This window comes from Monodelphis domestica, chromosome 2 (assembly GCF_027887165.1).
Source record: "Monodelphis domestica isolate mMonDom1 chromosome 2, mMonDom1.pri, whole genome shotgun sequence".
Taxonomy (NCBI): domain Eukaryota; kingdom Metazoa; phylum Chordata; class Mammalia; order Didelphimorphia; family Didelphidae; genus Monodelphis; species Monodelphis domestica.
In genome coordinates this window covers 6,672,420-6,688,032 of record NC_077228.1, presented here as the reverse complement: position 1 = coordinate 6,688,032, position 15,613 = coordinate 6,672,420, and the positions used below count along the sequence as shown (strand labels likewise).

Sequence of the window (15,613 nt, the reverse complement as noted above, 5' to 3'; positions counted from 1 at the left end):
CTGGTTCTGGTTCCCGCCCGTTGGGCCTTCCAGGACGTCGTCGTGGTGCCATTTGCCCACCTGGGCCAGGATCAGCCTCTGTCCCTGGGCTCTGGCCGGGCAGGACCCCCGAGGCCCAGCCGTGCCGAACACCGGAGGGGCGAATTGCCAGCCGCTCTCGGGCCGAGACAGAGGCCTCCCCGGCCCGCTCGCCCGTTCTCATCCAGCTTTGTTCCCGGGCCGGCCTGGGGCAGGAGTGTGCGGTGCGGCCGGGGCTGCCTTTTTCTGTTAGGCCCGAGCTGGGGAGAGAACAAGGGGCCGCTCATGCCCGGAGAGCGGCCCAGAGGGAGGGTCCTGGATTCCAGTCTGGCCTTGGGGCCCTTCCTGGCCTCGCCCTTCCCACTCTTCTGCCTTGAGGGGAGGCCAACACTCGGCCTGCATTCAGAGATGGAAGGGCTTTCGGAGGAGAGACGAGAAGACGTCCGTGGGGGGCAGCGAAGGCTGGTGCTGCCCAGCTCGGTCCCTCCTACGAAGGCCGGAAGCTGGGCATTCAAGCAGGTCCCAGAGAGTGTAGCCAGGGCGATGGAGAGCCAGAGCGGGGCCTTCACGGTCTAGTTTGGGGATGGCTCGGGACACCCTCCTCCATCCTCCCTCGGTGGAGGCGAGCCAGGGGAGGGCCGGGCAAGGCGGCCTGCTCCCTCCCACGTCCCCTTGGGTGCCCTGTCTGGCTGCCTGGGGGCCCTTCCTCAGGCTTGTACACTCGGATCACAGAGGATCAAGTCAGAACATCCTCCTCCTCCCGCCACGGCGAGCTCTTAGCAGCTGGGAAAGCCCAGGGGGACGGAGACCGAAAAGCAGAAGATGTCAAAGAAACAGGATCTCGGAGCGTTTCTAAGATGGAAATTACTCTGTAGCCTTGCCAATCCGTATCACCCATCGCCATGCACGCTTTCTATTTTTCCCTCATTGAGTTTATTGAGTTTTTCATCTCACTGCACGAGTAGGAGCCCAGGCTGACGGAGGGTCACCAGGATCTTGCAAGCTCGGTCCCTTCCTTCACTCCATTCCCTTGCTTCCCTGCCTCAGTCCTTCCCTTCCCTTGGTCCCTTCCCTCTGTTCCTTCCCTGCGTCCTTTCCCTCGGTCTTTCCCTTCCCACTGTCCCTTTCCTAAGTCTTTCCCTTCCCTTGGTCCTTCCCTTCCCTTGAGTCCTTGCGTCGGTCCCTTCCCTCGGTTCTTCCCTTGCCTTGATTTCCTCCGTCGGTCCCTTCCCTCGGTTCTTCCTTTCCCTCAGTCCTTTCCCTCAATCCTTTCCCACTGTTCCTTGCCTCAGACCCATCCCTTCCCTCAATCCCTTCCCACTGTTCCTTGCCTCAGACCCATCCCTTCCCTTGGTCCCTTCCCTCTGTTCCTTCCCTCAGTCCTTCCCTTCCCTTGGTCCCTTCCCTCTGTTCCTTCCCTGCATCCTTTCCCTCAGACTTTCCCTTCCCACTGTCCCTTTCCTAAGTCTTTCCCTTCCCTCAGTCCTTCCCTTCCCTTGAGTCCTTGCGTCGGTCCCTTCCCTCGGTTCTTCCCTTGCCTCGATCACTTCCGTCGGTCCCTTCCCTTGGTCCTTCCTTTCCCTCAGTCCTTTCCCTCAATCCCTTCCCACTGTTCCTTGCCTCAGACCCATCCCTTCCCTCAATCCCTTCCCACTGTTCCTTGCCTCAGACCCATCCCTTCCCTTGGTCCCTTCCCTCTGTTCCTTCCCTGCATCCTTTCCCTCGGACTTTCCCTTCCCACTGTCCCTTTCCTAAGTCTTTCCCTTCCCTCAGTCCTTCCCTTTCCTTGAGTCCTTGCGTCGGTCCCTTCCCTCGGTTCTTCCCTTGCCTCGATTCCTTCCGTCGGTCCCTTCCCTTGGTCCTTCCTTTCCCTCAGTCCTTTCCCTCAATCCCTTCCCACTGTTCCTTGCCTCAGACCCATCCCTTCCCTCAATCCCTTCCCACTGTTCCTTGCCTCAGACCCATCCCTTCCCTTGGTCCCTTCCCTCTGTTCCTTCCCTGCATCCTTTCCCTCGGTCTTTCCCTTCCCACTGTCCCTTTCCTAAGTCTTTCCTTTCCCTCGGTCCTTCCCTTTCCTTGAGTCCTTGCGTCGGTCCCTTCCCTCGGTTCTTCCCTTGCCTCGATTCTTTCCGTCGGTCCCTTCCCTTGGTCCTTCCCTTCCCTCAGTCCTTTCCCTCAATCCTTTCCCACTGTTCCTTGCCTCAGACCCATCCCTTCCCTCAATCCCTTCCCACTGTTCCTTGCCTCAGACCCATCCCTTCCCTTGGTCCCTTCCCTCTGTTCCTTCCCTGCATCCTTTCCCTCGGTCTTTCCCTTCCCACTGTCCCTTTCCTAAGTCTTTCCTTTCCCTCAGTCCTTCCCTTCCCTTGAGTCCTTGCGTCGGTCCCTTCCCTCGGTTCTTCCCTTGCCTCGATTCCTTCCGTCGGTCCCTTTCCTTGGTCCTTCCCTTCCCTCAGTCCTTTCCCTCAATCCTTTCCCACTGTTCCTTGCCTCAGACCCATCCCTTCCCTTGGTCCCTTCCCTCTGTTCCTTCCCTCAGTCCTTCCCTTCCCTTGGTCCCTTCCCTCTGTTCCTTCCCTGCATCCTTTCCCTCAGACTTTCCCTTCCCACTGTCCCTTTCCTAAGTCTTTCCCTTCCCTCAGTCCTTCCCTTCCCTTGAGTCCTTGCGTCGGTCCCTTCCCTCGGTTCTTCCCTTGCCTCGATTCCTTCCGTCGGTCCCTTTCCTTGGTCCTTCCCTTCCCTCAGTCCTTTCCCTCAATCCTTTCCCACTGTTCCTTGCCTCAGACCCATCCCTTCCCTTGGTCCCTTCCCTCTGTTCCTTCCCTCAGTCCTTCCCTTCCCTTGGTCCCTTCCCTCTGTTCCTTCCCTGCATCCTTTCCCTCAGACTTTCCCTTCCCACTGTCCCTTTCCTAAGTCTTTCCCTTCCCTCAGTCCTTCCCTTCCCTTGATTCCTTGCGTCGGTCCCTTCCCTCGGTTTTCCCTTGCCTCGATTCCTTCCGTCGGTCCCTTCCCTCAGTCCTTCCTTTCCCTCAGTCCCTTCCCTCAATCCCTTCCCACTGTTCCTTGCCTCAGACCCATCCCTTCCCTTGGTCCCTTCCCTCTGTTCCTTCCCTCAGTCCTTCCCTTCCCTTGGTCCCTTCCCTCTGTTCCTTCCCTGCATCCTTTCCCTCAGACTTTCCCTTCCCACTGTCCCTTTCCTAAGTCTTTCCCTTCCCTCAGTCCTTCCCTTCCCTTGATTCCTTGCGTCGGTCCCTTCCCTCGGTTTTCCCTTGCCTCGATTCCTTCCATCGGTCCCTTCCCTCAGTCCTTCCTTTCCCTCAGTCCCTTCCCTCAATCCCTTCCCACTGTTCCTTGCCTCAGACCCATCCCTTCCCTTGGTCCCTTCCCTCTGTTCCTTCCCTCAGTCCTTCCCTTCCCTTGGTCCCTTCCCTCTGTTCCTTCCCTGCATCCTTTCCCTCAGACTTTCCCTTCCCACTGTCCCTTTCCTAAGTCTTTCCCTTCCCTCAGTCCTTCCCTTCCCTTGATTCCTTGCGTCGGTCCCTTCCCTCGGTTCTTCCCTTGCCTCGATCACTTCCGTCGGTCCCTTCCCTCAGTCCTTCCTTTCCCTCAGTCCCTTCCCTCAATCCCTTCCCACTGTTCCTTGCCTCAGACCCATCCCTTCCCTTGGTCCCTTCCCTCTGTTCCTTCCCTCAGTCCTTCCCTTCCCTTGGTCCCTTCCCTCTGTTCCTTCCCTGCATCCTTTCCCTCAGACTTTCCCTTCCCACTGTCCCTTTCCTAAGTCTTTCCTTTCCCTCGGTCCTTCCCTTCCCTTGAGTCCTTGCGTCGGTCCCTTCCCTCGGTTCTTCCCTTGCCTCGATTCCTTCCGTCGGTCCCTTCCCTCGGTCCTTCCCTTGCCTCGATTCCTTCCGTCGGTCCCTTCCCTCGGTCCTTCCCTTCCCTCAGTCCTTTCCCTCAATCCCTTCCCACTGTTCCTTGCCTCAGACCCATCCCTTCCCTTGGTCCCTTCCCTCTGTTCCTTCCCTCAGTCCTTCCCTTCCCTTGGTCCCTTCCCTCTGTTCCTTCCCTGCATCCTTTCCCTCGGTCTTTCCCTTCCCACTGTCCCTTTCCTAAGTCTTTCCTTTCCCTCGGTCCTTCCCTTTCCTTGAGTCCTTGCGTCGGTCCCTTCCCTCGGTTCTTCCCTTGCCTCGATTCCTTCCGTCGGTCCCTTCTCTCGGTCCTTCCTTTCCCTCAGTCCTTTCCCTCAATCCCTTCCCACTGTTCCTTGCCTCAGACCCATCCCTTCCCTCAATCCCTTCCCACTGTTCCTTGCCTCAGACCCATCCCTTCCCTTGGTCCCTTCCCTCTGTTCCTTCCCTGCATCCTTTCCCTCGGACTTTCCCTTCCCACTGTCCCTTTCCTAAGTCTTTCCTTTCCCTCGGTCCTTCCCTTCCCTTGAGTCCTTGCGTCGGTCCCTTCCCTCGGTTCTTCCCTTGCCTCGATTCTTTCCGTCGGTCCCTTCCCTTGGTCCTTCCCTTCCCTCAGTCCTTTCCCTCAATCCTTTCCCACTGTTCCTTGCCTCAGACCCATCCCTTCCCTTGGTCCCTTCCCTCTGTTCCTTCCCTCAGTCCTTCCCTTCCCTTGGTCCCTTCCCTCTGTTCCTTCCCTGCATCCTTTCCCTCAGACTTTCCCTTCCCACTGTCCCTTTCCTAAGTCTTTCCCTTCCCTCAGTCCTTCCCTTCCCTTGAGTCCTTGCGTCGGTCCCTTCCCTCGGTTCTTCCCTTGCCTCGATTCCTTCCGTCGGTCCCTTTCCTTGGTCCTTCCCTTCCCTCAGTCCCTTCCCTCAATCCCTTCCCACTGTTCCTTGCCTCAGACCCATCCCTTCCCTTGGTCCCTTCCCTCTGTTCCTTCCCTCAGTCCTTTCCCTTGGTCCTTCCCTTCCCTTCCTCCCTCGCTCCCCTCCTTTGTGTTCATTCTGTTTCTTGGTCTTGCAGCACTAGGGGCTGTTCCCTCTCCTTTCGACTGTTATCTCTGCCTTCGTGGTCTCAAAACCCTGCCCATCCGAATGAAGCAGCATTTTGAAAATGGCCTGGCTGTGGCCAAGTTCCTGGAAGCACATCCTCAGGTGGAGAAGGTCCTGTATCCTGGTGAGTTGTGGCTGAGCCGAGCTCTCCCCGCTCTATCTGATCTGTCATTCCATCCATTCGTCTTTCTTGAGTCTTAGCAACTCGCTCTCTCTTCCTCTGTTTCCTCTTCTGCTATGTGATCTTGATCCAAGTTCCATTGCTTTTGACTGTTTCTGAAAAGGGCCACCAATCACTGGATGCCATTTCCCTTACTTTGACTGTAACCTAAAGGTTACATAGATAGAAAGGAAGTAAGGAAGGAATGGGCCAGGCAGTGGGTCTCCTTCTCCGCTATGCCTTTATAAACCCTAAAGAGACCCCAGGACAGCGTCCTCCCTGGGCTCTCGGTCACAGGAGGAGATGAGTGGCTGCTGCTGGGACAGGGAGTAGACCTCTAAGGGTGCTGGGTCACTGTACCTTCTTCTAAAGGAAACAGTTCTATCACTTGGATCACCCACCCAAGATTGGGGAGCCAGTTGTGGGGGGAGGATGCCTGGAGGTAAAACATCGTGTGGTGGCTGGGCTAGTGGCTTTGCCCTCTTTCCCCCATACCAATCACTCTGGTACCCGAGCGTAGGGTCTGGCAGGAACATCTGGGCTAGCCTCTCTGTAGGCCTGGGTTCTAGATCCCTGGGGTGCCTGGGTCCCTGCTCTTCAGAGAGAGTAGGATCTTGCTGGTATTATGGGTAAAATTAGGGGTTGAGACTGAATATATTCTATCAGTGACTGAATATATATTAGTGGTCACCAGGGATTTAAATTCAATCCCAATGAAATACTCAAATCAGTATTGGGATTTTATGGTGATTTATTTACAATAGAAGGAAGAAAGTAAGAAGGAGAGGAAGAGGGAAAGGGTAGAAGATCTGCTCTGGCCTGGCTTAAGGCAAGGGGAGTTCAGAGGCTTCAGCCAAGGAGCCTTCTCAGAAGATTAAATCTAGTTCGGCTTCCAGCCATGAGGCCTCCTCCCAGATGAGGGGCCTCCTTGGACAATAGTGCCTTCAGAAGTTCAAGGAAAAGGGGAGTCAGCCTTATCACTCACCAAGGTCCTTCAGGGAAGCTGCCTCACCTAAACCTCGCTACAGAGGTCCTCCCAGTAAAATCCACCATCAAAGTCCACCAAAGTCGCAAGCACGCCAAACACTGCCAAAACCTCCCAATGCCTCTGAGAGTGTCTCACAGGAAGTGATGCAAAATATAGGCAGTTCTTTATAACACTGTGTCTCACATGTACCAATGGTGGCTTAAACTTGGCTTAGTACAGCCCAGGGGGTCAGTCAGTTGTTTTTGATTTGTCACTTGCTAGCACATGTCAGTCCTAGGCCATCTTCTCCTACAGTTAATCCTTAAGTGGGGGTGTATACATTCCTGGTTGCTAGAATTCTAAAGACTAAGCAGGGTGGAATAAAACTAAAAATTCACAATCCCCCCTGATGATGATTGGGAGACTAGTCTCCTCAATTGATCACTAAACATCTTGTACCTCTAAATGTTCTAACTGCAGATGGAATCAGAATTTCACCTTCTAAGAGGAAGCTTGTATCTCTGGGGAGGAAGATGTTGATGGACCCCTTTGAGCCTTAGTTTCCCCATCTTTAAAATGGGGCTGATCATTCTTAGAGGGCTCAGAGAAGGTTCTACACGTGGTGTGCTTGGCAGGTGTTAAGCCCCATCAAAATGTCCAGGGTCCTTCATTTAGGTCTTGAATTTCCTTTTTTGTTTTCCATTGGCCCTTTGCATTGGTGTTTGCAGGTCTGCCCTCTCATCCTCAGTATGAGCTGGTGAAGCGACAGTGCACAGGCTGCCCAGGAATGGTCACCTTTTATATCAAGGGGGAGCTCAGGCATGCTGAAGCCTTCCTCAAGAGCCTGAAGGTAAGCCTGCAGAGGCAAGCATGCCTCCCCATGTGGGGGTGGAAGGGATCCTATGCTTTCTAGGACTCTTGGGGCGAGGGCCCCGTGGGGCCTGGTGAGTCCCCTTTTCTATCTGGCTCATCCTTTCTTTTCCTGGCCCCAGACACTGTCAGGAAAAAAAGTTTGGTTTTCTTTTTTGATGCACCCTAAAAGCTTTTTCCTTTTGCTGTTCTCTGCTCTAGATCTTCACGCTGGCTGAGAGCCTCGGAGGATATGAGAGTCTCGCCGAGTTGCCGTAAGTGGCTTTGGGGTCTTGTTCCCCCAGCACTGCCTGTGTGCTCAGCACCTCGGACAGGGCTTGGGCCTTCCCTTCTGAGAGAGAGGATCACTCGGAAAGCACTTTAATCCCAGCGTCCCTGGCATTGGGTGCCCCAAAATCAGTTGACTCCACTTTCTAGGCGAAGAAAGAGGGAAACAAGGGATCAGGGAACACAAACTGGCAAGATTCGAACTCCAACTTTTCCTCATTTGGGGGGATCCTAGATTCAGAGTGGGAAGCGTCTGGAGAAGCCATTTAGTCCAACTCTCCAAATTTTACAGTTGAGGAAACTGAGGCCCAGGGTGGGAATGGGTTGCCCAAACTCATTCAGGAAGAGCTCCGCCAGGATTTCTTGCCAGACTGTGTAATTCCACATTCTTCTCTGTCCCCTGCTGCCTCTCAGAAACCTAAAGGAGCTTAACACCCGCTCCTGGGAGCTCCTTTGTACTTTCTCTTGTTTCACACCAATTTTCTGGACAGAGATGTCCCTCATCCGCTTCTGGGGAGAGGAAGGAGCCGCCCCAGAAGCCTGGCGGGCTGTGGAGATGCCCACCTCTGTGCTGAGGAGGGAGTGGCGCCTCGCTCGCTCTTTGTTCTCTGGGGTCGGCTCCTCCCAGCCACCTCCCAGTGTGCTTCCTCGCATCCCTCTCAGTTCAGAGGATCTTGGGTCTCGCTTAGTTTTCTGGATCGATCGCCGAGAAGTAAGACGTTAAGTAAACATCTTCCCGAGAGCTGTGCGCGGCCCCTGCCGCCATCCCCTAGCAAGGCTCTGCGTGGAGGGCAGGTCTGTGTTAGCGAGCCGGCCGGTGCCCAGCTCAGCCCGAGGAGACCCTGCTCCTCGCTTAGGACCATGGGAACGTCTCTTAGGATCTCACAGGCTGGAGTGGAGGGAGGGGGTGCCTGGGGGCCGGCACGAAGGAAGTGACTTGTCCAGGGCCCCAGCACGTCGCCTTCCTAGTTCTAGTTGTTTAACTAACAATATGAATGGAGTTTATCATGGCTGTAAGGCTCCGGGCCATTTTGATCCAATTTCTGTAGCAAAGCTAAGAGCTTGCAGTACTTTCTGCTCTGTGTTGATGGTGGAAATCTCCCGCTCGGTTCCCCTTTCTGGGTGCCCTTCCCGCTTCCTAGACTCTGCCTTTTGGGTGCCTTCAGTTTCCAGAAAGTGGACTTTGGTGTCTCGATGAACCAGGAATGAGCGGCTAAGAGCCGAGCTCACGGGTTCAAAGCTGCCGAAAGGCCCTCGGACGGCCGCTCGCCCCCCTCCTCATTTGACCGAAGATCGTGACCTGGGGAGGGGGCACCCTTTGTACGCTGCCGAGAGAGCCCTTGAACCCGGCACCTGGCCAGCGCCAGAATCCCGTCCTCACCTCCCGCGCCCGGAGGAGCCCTGCTTGGCAGACAGCTTAAACCCAGATCTCGAGATGCTTCAGACTCCCGTGGCAGGCTTTGGGGAGAGGAATTCTTGCTGTTAGTGGGATTCGTTGTGATTGCCGGCGCCACGGGATGGGAAATGGAATTTTGCTGATAGCTTTTGTGGGCTCCCTTTTATCCCTTCCCTCCATTTCCCCCAGAAATCCGCCCTTGTATGTCTATTGAGAGCGAGACACACAGACAGAGGCAGGCAGACAGACAGACAGGGCAGAAGAAGCGAGGGAGGGACAGAGGCAGATGGACAGACAGACAGACAGGGCAGAAGAAGCGAGGGAGGGACAGAGGCAGACAGACAGACAGACAGACAGGGCAGAAGAAGCGAGGGAGGGACAGAGGCAGATGGACAGACAGACAGACAGGGCAGAAGAAGCGAGGGAGGGACAGAGGCAGACAGACAGACAGACAGGGCAGAAGAAGCGAGGGAGGGATAGAGGCAGATGGACAGACAGACAGAGACAGTCAGGGCAGAAGAAGCGAGGGAGGGACAGAGGCAGAAAGGGATTCAGCACGACAAGGCCGCATGTCGGGGACCCCCGGGTGTTGCCCAACGTGCTCTTGTCCCTCGGCGCCGCTGCGCTCTGCCAGGCTTTGCCAGCTTCTCCTCCTCGGTGGGCTCCTTCTCTTTTGCCCTTTCAGCCCCTTCCCTGGTCTCAGAAAAGACGGAAGAGCAGTCAGGGCTCGGCCAGGGGGTGACGCGACCCAGGACCGCCCAGCTAGAAGTGTCTGAGGCCAGCCTCGTCCCCAGGCCTGGCTCTGCCCCGAGTGCCCGCCTGCCCTCCGCCCGCTGCTCGCGGGGATCACTGCGTCGTGTCTCGCGGCATGTTGGGTGCCGCAGAGGCCCCGGAGCCCGCCATGTCCAGGCCCCCCTCTTGGCCGACGAGGCCGGTGGAGGCCCGCACGGCTGTCCCTTGTCCCGGTAGCCCCCGGGCCTCGCGCAGGGGCTTGTGCCGCTGCCGCTCCTGGAGCCTCGCCCACACGTAATTGGTAAAGTAGCTTTGAAGAAAGACAGGAAGGGGAAAACGAGGCCGGAGGCACGAGGGGCCTCGCTTCTTGGGCCGCGCTCAAGTCCAGGATCGGGGGAGCCCTGGGGGGCGCCTCGCTTCTGACCCGGCATTGTGAGGCTGGCTGCGAGGCCGCCTGGCTGCCCCGGAGGGCGCTCGCCACGGAGAGGGCGAGTGAAGCGGCGGAGCAGGGAGGCCGCAGCCCTCGGGGAGAGAGTTCTGCTCCTCCCGGGCATACCCAGAGTGGGGGTCCGGCAGTTCCGGGGAAAGCAGACGGGTCTGGGGGCTCCAGGCTGTAGCAGAGGACAGAAGCGCATGGCGTAGAGGATTTAGGGCTGACCTCGGACGCAGGAACCCCAGCTTTGGGCCGGCACCTAGTGGGGGACCCCTCGGGGCCCGCAGCCCCGGGAGGCCCGAAGGGGCAGAGCAGGCACTCTGAGAATGAGGATGAACCGAGCCTCTACCGCAGAGGCAGGAGGGGCGAAGGCTCCGTGTGCCCGCGGGCAGCTGGCACGTGAACTGGGCGGCGCTTCTCTCCCCCGCCAGGGCCATCATGACGCACGCCTCGGTGCCCAAGGAGGACCGGCAGCTGCTGGGCATCAGCGACACTCTCATCCGGCTCTCCGTCGGCTTGGAGGACGCCGAGGACCTGCTCAAGGACATCAGTCAGGCCCTGAAGGCCGCCGTAAGTGCAGTTCGGCCTCCCTCTTAGATCCCTGTAGGAGGGCAGCAGAGAGCCCCATCTCGGCCGTTCCTTTGGCCACAGACCAGCAGGAAGCCGAGGACCCGCCTGGGGGGGGCAGCTCCTTGCACTGAGCCGCGCTGCTCTCCTGGGTCCCGCTGCCTCGGATGGGCGAGAGCCGCTCTCATGGGAACGAAAAGAGCGCAGTGGGGAAGGCGAGTCACAACCCTCCCAACGGGAGCCCATGCGGTGCCTGCTTGCCAGGGCCAGCTGCTTCCCAAGAGCCCGTGTGGTCCCTGGAACAGCCCAGGCAGGGAGGGCTGCGGCCCCCATTTTACAGGTGAAGAACTGGAGTCAGGCTGGCCTTCAGGGCGCTGCTCTGGGCTGGTGGAAGGGAGTCCTACGCGGACCAGCTGGCCGCATTTTCCTGGCTGTGCCTTGAGCTTCTTCAGACTTCAGAGGTCCCTTCGGGCTTTAGACTCTGGGAAGTGGGTGAAGCCAGTCCCGACGGGGCAGAGATTTGTGAGCAGGACTCTGCTTCCCGCCTCCCGCTGCCCTGGAGACGTTGTATTCGGCTTCTCTCCCCCCCAGTAGAATGGACGCCACCTCCTACCTTTCTATCCCTAGCGACAGGAGGGCTGCTTCCTAGCTGTTTGATGACTGAGAAAAGGAGGGGACCAGAGTTCTAGAAGAGCAGCTGAGACTCTCCTGACCTAATCTCCTGAGGATCTTCCTCCTCCCTCCCTCCCTCCCTCCCTCCCTCCCTCCCTCCCTCCCTCCCTCCCTCCCTCCCTCCTTCCTTCCTTCCTTCCTTCCTTCCTTCCTTCCTTCCTTCCTTCCTTCCTTCCTTCCTTCCTTCCTTCCTCTCCTCCCTTCCTCCCTTCCTTTCTCCCTTCCTTCCTTCCTTCCTTCCTCTCCTCCCTTCCTCCCTTCCTTTCTCCCTTCCTCCCTCCCATTCCAGCACCTTTTATCCCTTCAGTAGAAACTCTTTGTAGCGCTTCGTGTCTGTGCTTTGAATATTCAGTGACAAAAAACTCAGAAGTGTCTTTCCTTCCTCAGAGATGTCTCATGGGAGAAGGCAAAGCAGGATCTGGGAGCTCCCGAGCCGGGGGGCCCTTGGAGTCCTCAGGGCCCGGCCGGGGCCCCTGTCTGGTGCCTGGAGGTTGGGGTTCCCCAGCGCAGGCCCTGTTGAATAGCTGAGGTCACTTGATCCTCACAGTGGTCCCGGCGGCCGGTGCTGGCGTTACCCCCATTTTATGGGGAGGAAGCTGAAGGCCAGTCTGCGACTCCCGTCGGGGCAGCAGCCTCCGAGTGCACTTCTGCGTCCTCCTGGGAATGCCTCGAATGCATTCCTTTTGCTTCTGGGGCTCCCCATGATTGGCTCCTGGCTCTGGCCTGCCTGCGCTTTAGTGACGTTTGTGTTTTCTGTCCTTCGTTACTGTAGCACGCGTGATCGGGGGCTCCGAGCGAGGGCCGGCACGCTGGGACGCACCGGAGATGGGTAACTGCCAGGAGCCACTGACAAGCTTCCTGGAGAGGCGCCTCCTCCCCTTTGATATGCTCGGCTGTCGGGGTGGCCCGGACGTCAAGACTCGGCTCTGGGTGCGAATTCAGGGTCTGCTGTGGCGATGCGTTTCCCTTTCTTGTTCTTGTCAAAGGAGGAAGGTGCACGGGCTGCTGTTTGGCCTCTTCCGTCCTCTAGAAAATGCCTTTTTACGGGGTTTGCACTCTGACGGTGCCTCGCTGTCCGGCCCCAGGGAATGCTGCACCGTTTGGACCCAGAGCGGCCCAGGGCGCCCGCCGAGCGTGGGGGGAGGCCCGGATCTGTACCTGAAGCCACTGTGGGACCCTCCTCGCTGTAAACAGTGATTAAAAATCCCCTGTTCACGCGCTTCGGCCTTGCTCTGTGCTTTATCGTCTCGGGTGGGGGGGGGACAAAGAATCCTTTGGGGGGGGCTCTTGGTTTGCCCTCTCTGCCCAGACTGGCCTTCTCAGAGAAATTTCCTGCCCTCCACTCAGGTGGGAGGACTGCCGGCCTGAAGGCTGCCCCATGCCATCGCCGTTGGAGCTCGGGATCTTCCAGAACGGGTTCTTTCCAGGGGCAGCCGGGGGGCCAGAGACGGGACGTCCTGGGTTCTAATGTGCCCTCGGACCCTTCTTCGCTGGGCAGCCTGGGCAGGTCTCCCCCCACGGCCTAGCCCCGACATGGGCGGTGAGGGTCCGAGGCGGGAGGGCGAGTAAGGCCGAGCTCCTGCTCACCTTCTTGGGGTTTCCCTGTTCGGCATTCTTCCCGCTCTTGAGATTGCCTCCTCCGTGGCGTTCAGCTGCTTCATTCCTCCGTGTCTCCTTACGTGGCTCCCCAAGTTGGCACATGCACACACACACATGCCTCCCTCTTTTTCTGCCCATTAAGCGGCCTGACAACCAATGCCCAGCCAGAGGGGTGGTTGGAGAGAGGCAGCAGGGCGGGAGGCGGCCTCCTCTGGTGTCAGAGATCCGAGACTCCATCAGTCCATCGAACCAACATGGAGGGGAGGATGGGGGCGGGGCAGGGGGTTCACACACTCTGTGGTGTTTGCCATCCTAGTGGCGTGCCCAACCAGGCCGGGGGAGCTCCTCCTCCTGAGGGTGCAGGTCACCGTCTTCTCGGAGACCACATCTGGGAGAGCACCCAGGGCCTGGCCTGGGGTTGCATGGAAGACGGAAGACTTGAACCCCGGGCTTCCTCCTACCATCGTCCCGCCTTTCTGACGCCGATTGTCCAGACTAAAGTGACTGCGCAGGAGGCCTCGTACACGAATTTGTCCGTCTGTCACACAAGTAGGAAGCTGGATCTGCACTCGGGCCTGTGCCCGGCGGTGGCCCCACCCCAGCCCCATTGGCTCCTGTGTAAACTTTACATTACTCCACCCTACTTAACCCTTACTTTAGGGGAAGATAGATTGTAGTCTCCTGATTGAACAATGGAGGTACTTCGTTCTCCCCTTATAGTGAAGCTAGAACTTACGCCAAGTCTATTTTTGGTGTCCTAATCCAAAAAGGTGTTAAGTAACCATAAAGGTTAAATTAATCACAAAAAGGGCAAGTCACTCACCAAAGGAACTTAACAAAGAAGTGCGAAGTAGCTCTAAAGAGATCATCTAATCAAAGGAGATGAGAACTAGGAAGGGGCATTTGGAGGAGGAGACGCCAGGGTGGAAGGTGCGTTTGGCTCCCTTGCTGTCTCTGGGAAGACCTTGGAGAGACTCCCTTATTGGCGATGGAGCGTGCTGAGCCTTCCGGCATCTTCGTGTGGCTACAGCTGTTGTCCGGTTCGGTGGTGAGTTTCTGGCTGAGTTTCCTCCTTTACTTTCCAACTTTATCCTCCTAGAAGCCTCTCATCTTCAGAGAGCTGGCGGTGGGGATTTCTAAATCCCCGGGCACAGGCCAGGCGGGAGGAATCCTATACTCACTTCCTTCCCTCTATTTAATTACGTTGCCATAAATACTGGGCTGACTCGGGCATTTTATCGCGATTTCCCCTGGCGGCCACTTAAATCTGGATTTGTCACGACCCTAAATTCCTCTTCGCCCCTGGGTGCAGACCCTTAAGAGAGGGCCTACAGGACGGTGTCCCGAGGGGGCCCTCGGAGATTCAGAGGGGGAAGCGAGCTCTGGAGCAAACTCCTTGTTTTACAGAACAGGAAACAGGCTCGGGAATCAGCTGACCAGCATCCAGGCTCCTCGTGACACGGTGCTGCCCAGGCTTAGCGCCCTGCAGGGCTCAGTGAGTGATTCCTGAGGATTGGTGCTCTGACGCAGCAGTTGGGTGTGGAAACGCTCCACCCCATGGGAGGCAAATGGCGCCCTGAGCGAGAAGGCGGGCCCTGGCTAAGGGGCCGAGCAGGAGCCTCCTGTCCTCCGCGTGTGACTGGGCAGGAGGGCCCAAACCCAGCTTCTCCCCTGAGACCGTTGGGAGGTCGTGGCGGAGGACTGGACCAGCCAACGGGGAGAGCCGGGGAGGGCGATGCAGGAACATTAAGGGCTCCAGCAACAGCCTGAATGGAAGACCCCAACGCGAGGGTGGAAGGCGGCGTGGGCAGGAGGGAGAAGGAAAGCACGGGCCGGCCGGCCGTCTGTACTGCTGGGCCTCCTCCTTCCGGGGAGTGTCCGCCTCAGTTTCCTCCTCCAGCCCCGTTTCCTGTCACACCCGTCTTTGGAAACAAAGAGCTTGGCGGCCGTGTGGCGTCGTGGCCCTCCACTACCACGGCTGATGCCTAGAACGACACGTCCCTCCTCGCCAACACTGACCGCATTGCCACACGGCGTTCCGCCCATTCAGCACGCCACAATCTGGGAAGAAAAAGCAGGCTAAAGGGAGCGATTTCTGGACCCGCTTTGGCCTCCCGCCGGATGCTGCCCTCTCCGGACCGCAGCTGGCGTCCGGCCTCCGGCTCTGGGGAGGGATTCGCCGGAAACACTCTGACGTTATGGCGAACGTCGAAACCGCCAGCCTCTGAGATGACTGAAAGTCTCCGCCTAAGAAGCCCCTCAGACGTAACGTCAGCGAAGCGCGCAGAAAGTGGGCAGGAAACCCAGAACGTCCGTCCGGCCGTCTGTTCTTGGGTCTACGAGAAGCGCTTCACCAACGCCGTCTGCAAACCTTAAGCGGCGGCATTTCAATTCACGGGGAACTTTCGGACCCCGGATGGAGGCCTCCGGCCCTCCCGCTCCGGCTCCACGTCCCATTCCAAGCTTTCAGCCTCCTCTCGGGCCGCTGAGCTGCTCTCGTGGCCCCCCCCAGCACAGACACGGCTGCCCTCGCACAGGCACCCCCCCCCCAATCTAGTTAGGCTCCGAGATGGCCGCCAGGTTGGACTCCATGTTGCCCGCTAGGCGTTGGGCCGCTCTGCCCTCGCCCGCCATCTTCTCTACCTTTCCCTGCCTCAGGCCCAAACCGTATCAACGGCCGCGTCGCTGGCTGGTTCCTCGGCCGCCAGCTGCCCCCGCCTCCACTTTGGGGATCACCGACGTGCTTTGACCCGTGCCCAGCAGCCCCCGGTAGCTCTGGACTCGGCGGCTCTCTGCGGACCCCACAGGCCCGCCCAGCAGTCCCGTCGTTAGAGCGAGTCCCGCCCCGACACGAGTCCTTCCTCCGCGTCGCTTACTGGCCCTCTGCTGACCGGACGCCGGACTCCACCCCAAACGGGCCGTGAGGGCGCCTC

At 58.1% G+C, this 15,613-nt stretch overlaps 1 protein-coding gene across 1 annotated transcript in view; it reads left to right on the top strand.

Moving 5' to 3' along the window:
• Positions 1–12,301, top strand: part of CTH (cystathionine gamma-lyase) — a 36,368-nt gene extending 24,067 nt beyond the window's left edge. The window contains exons 7-11 of the mRNA XM_056814099.1: positions 4,455–5,141; positions 6,873–6,994; positions 7,216–7,268; positions 10,274–10,412; positions 11,854–12,301. Coding sequence (XP_056670077.1) covers positions 4,455–5,141; positions 6,873–6,994; positions 7,216–7,268; positions 10,274–10,412; positions 11,854–11,862 — 1,010 coding nt within the window. The 3' untranslated portion in view covers positions 11,863–12,301. The remainder of the gene's footprint in view (positions 1–4,454; positions 5,142–6,872; positions 6,995–7,215; positions 7,269–10,273; positions 10,413–11,853) is intronic.
• Positions 12,302–15,613: the final 3,312 nt, after the last annotated feature.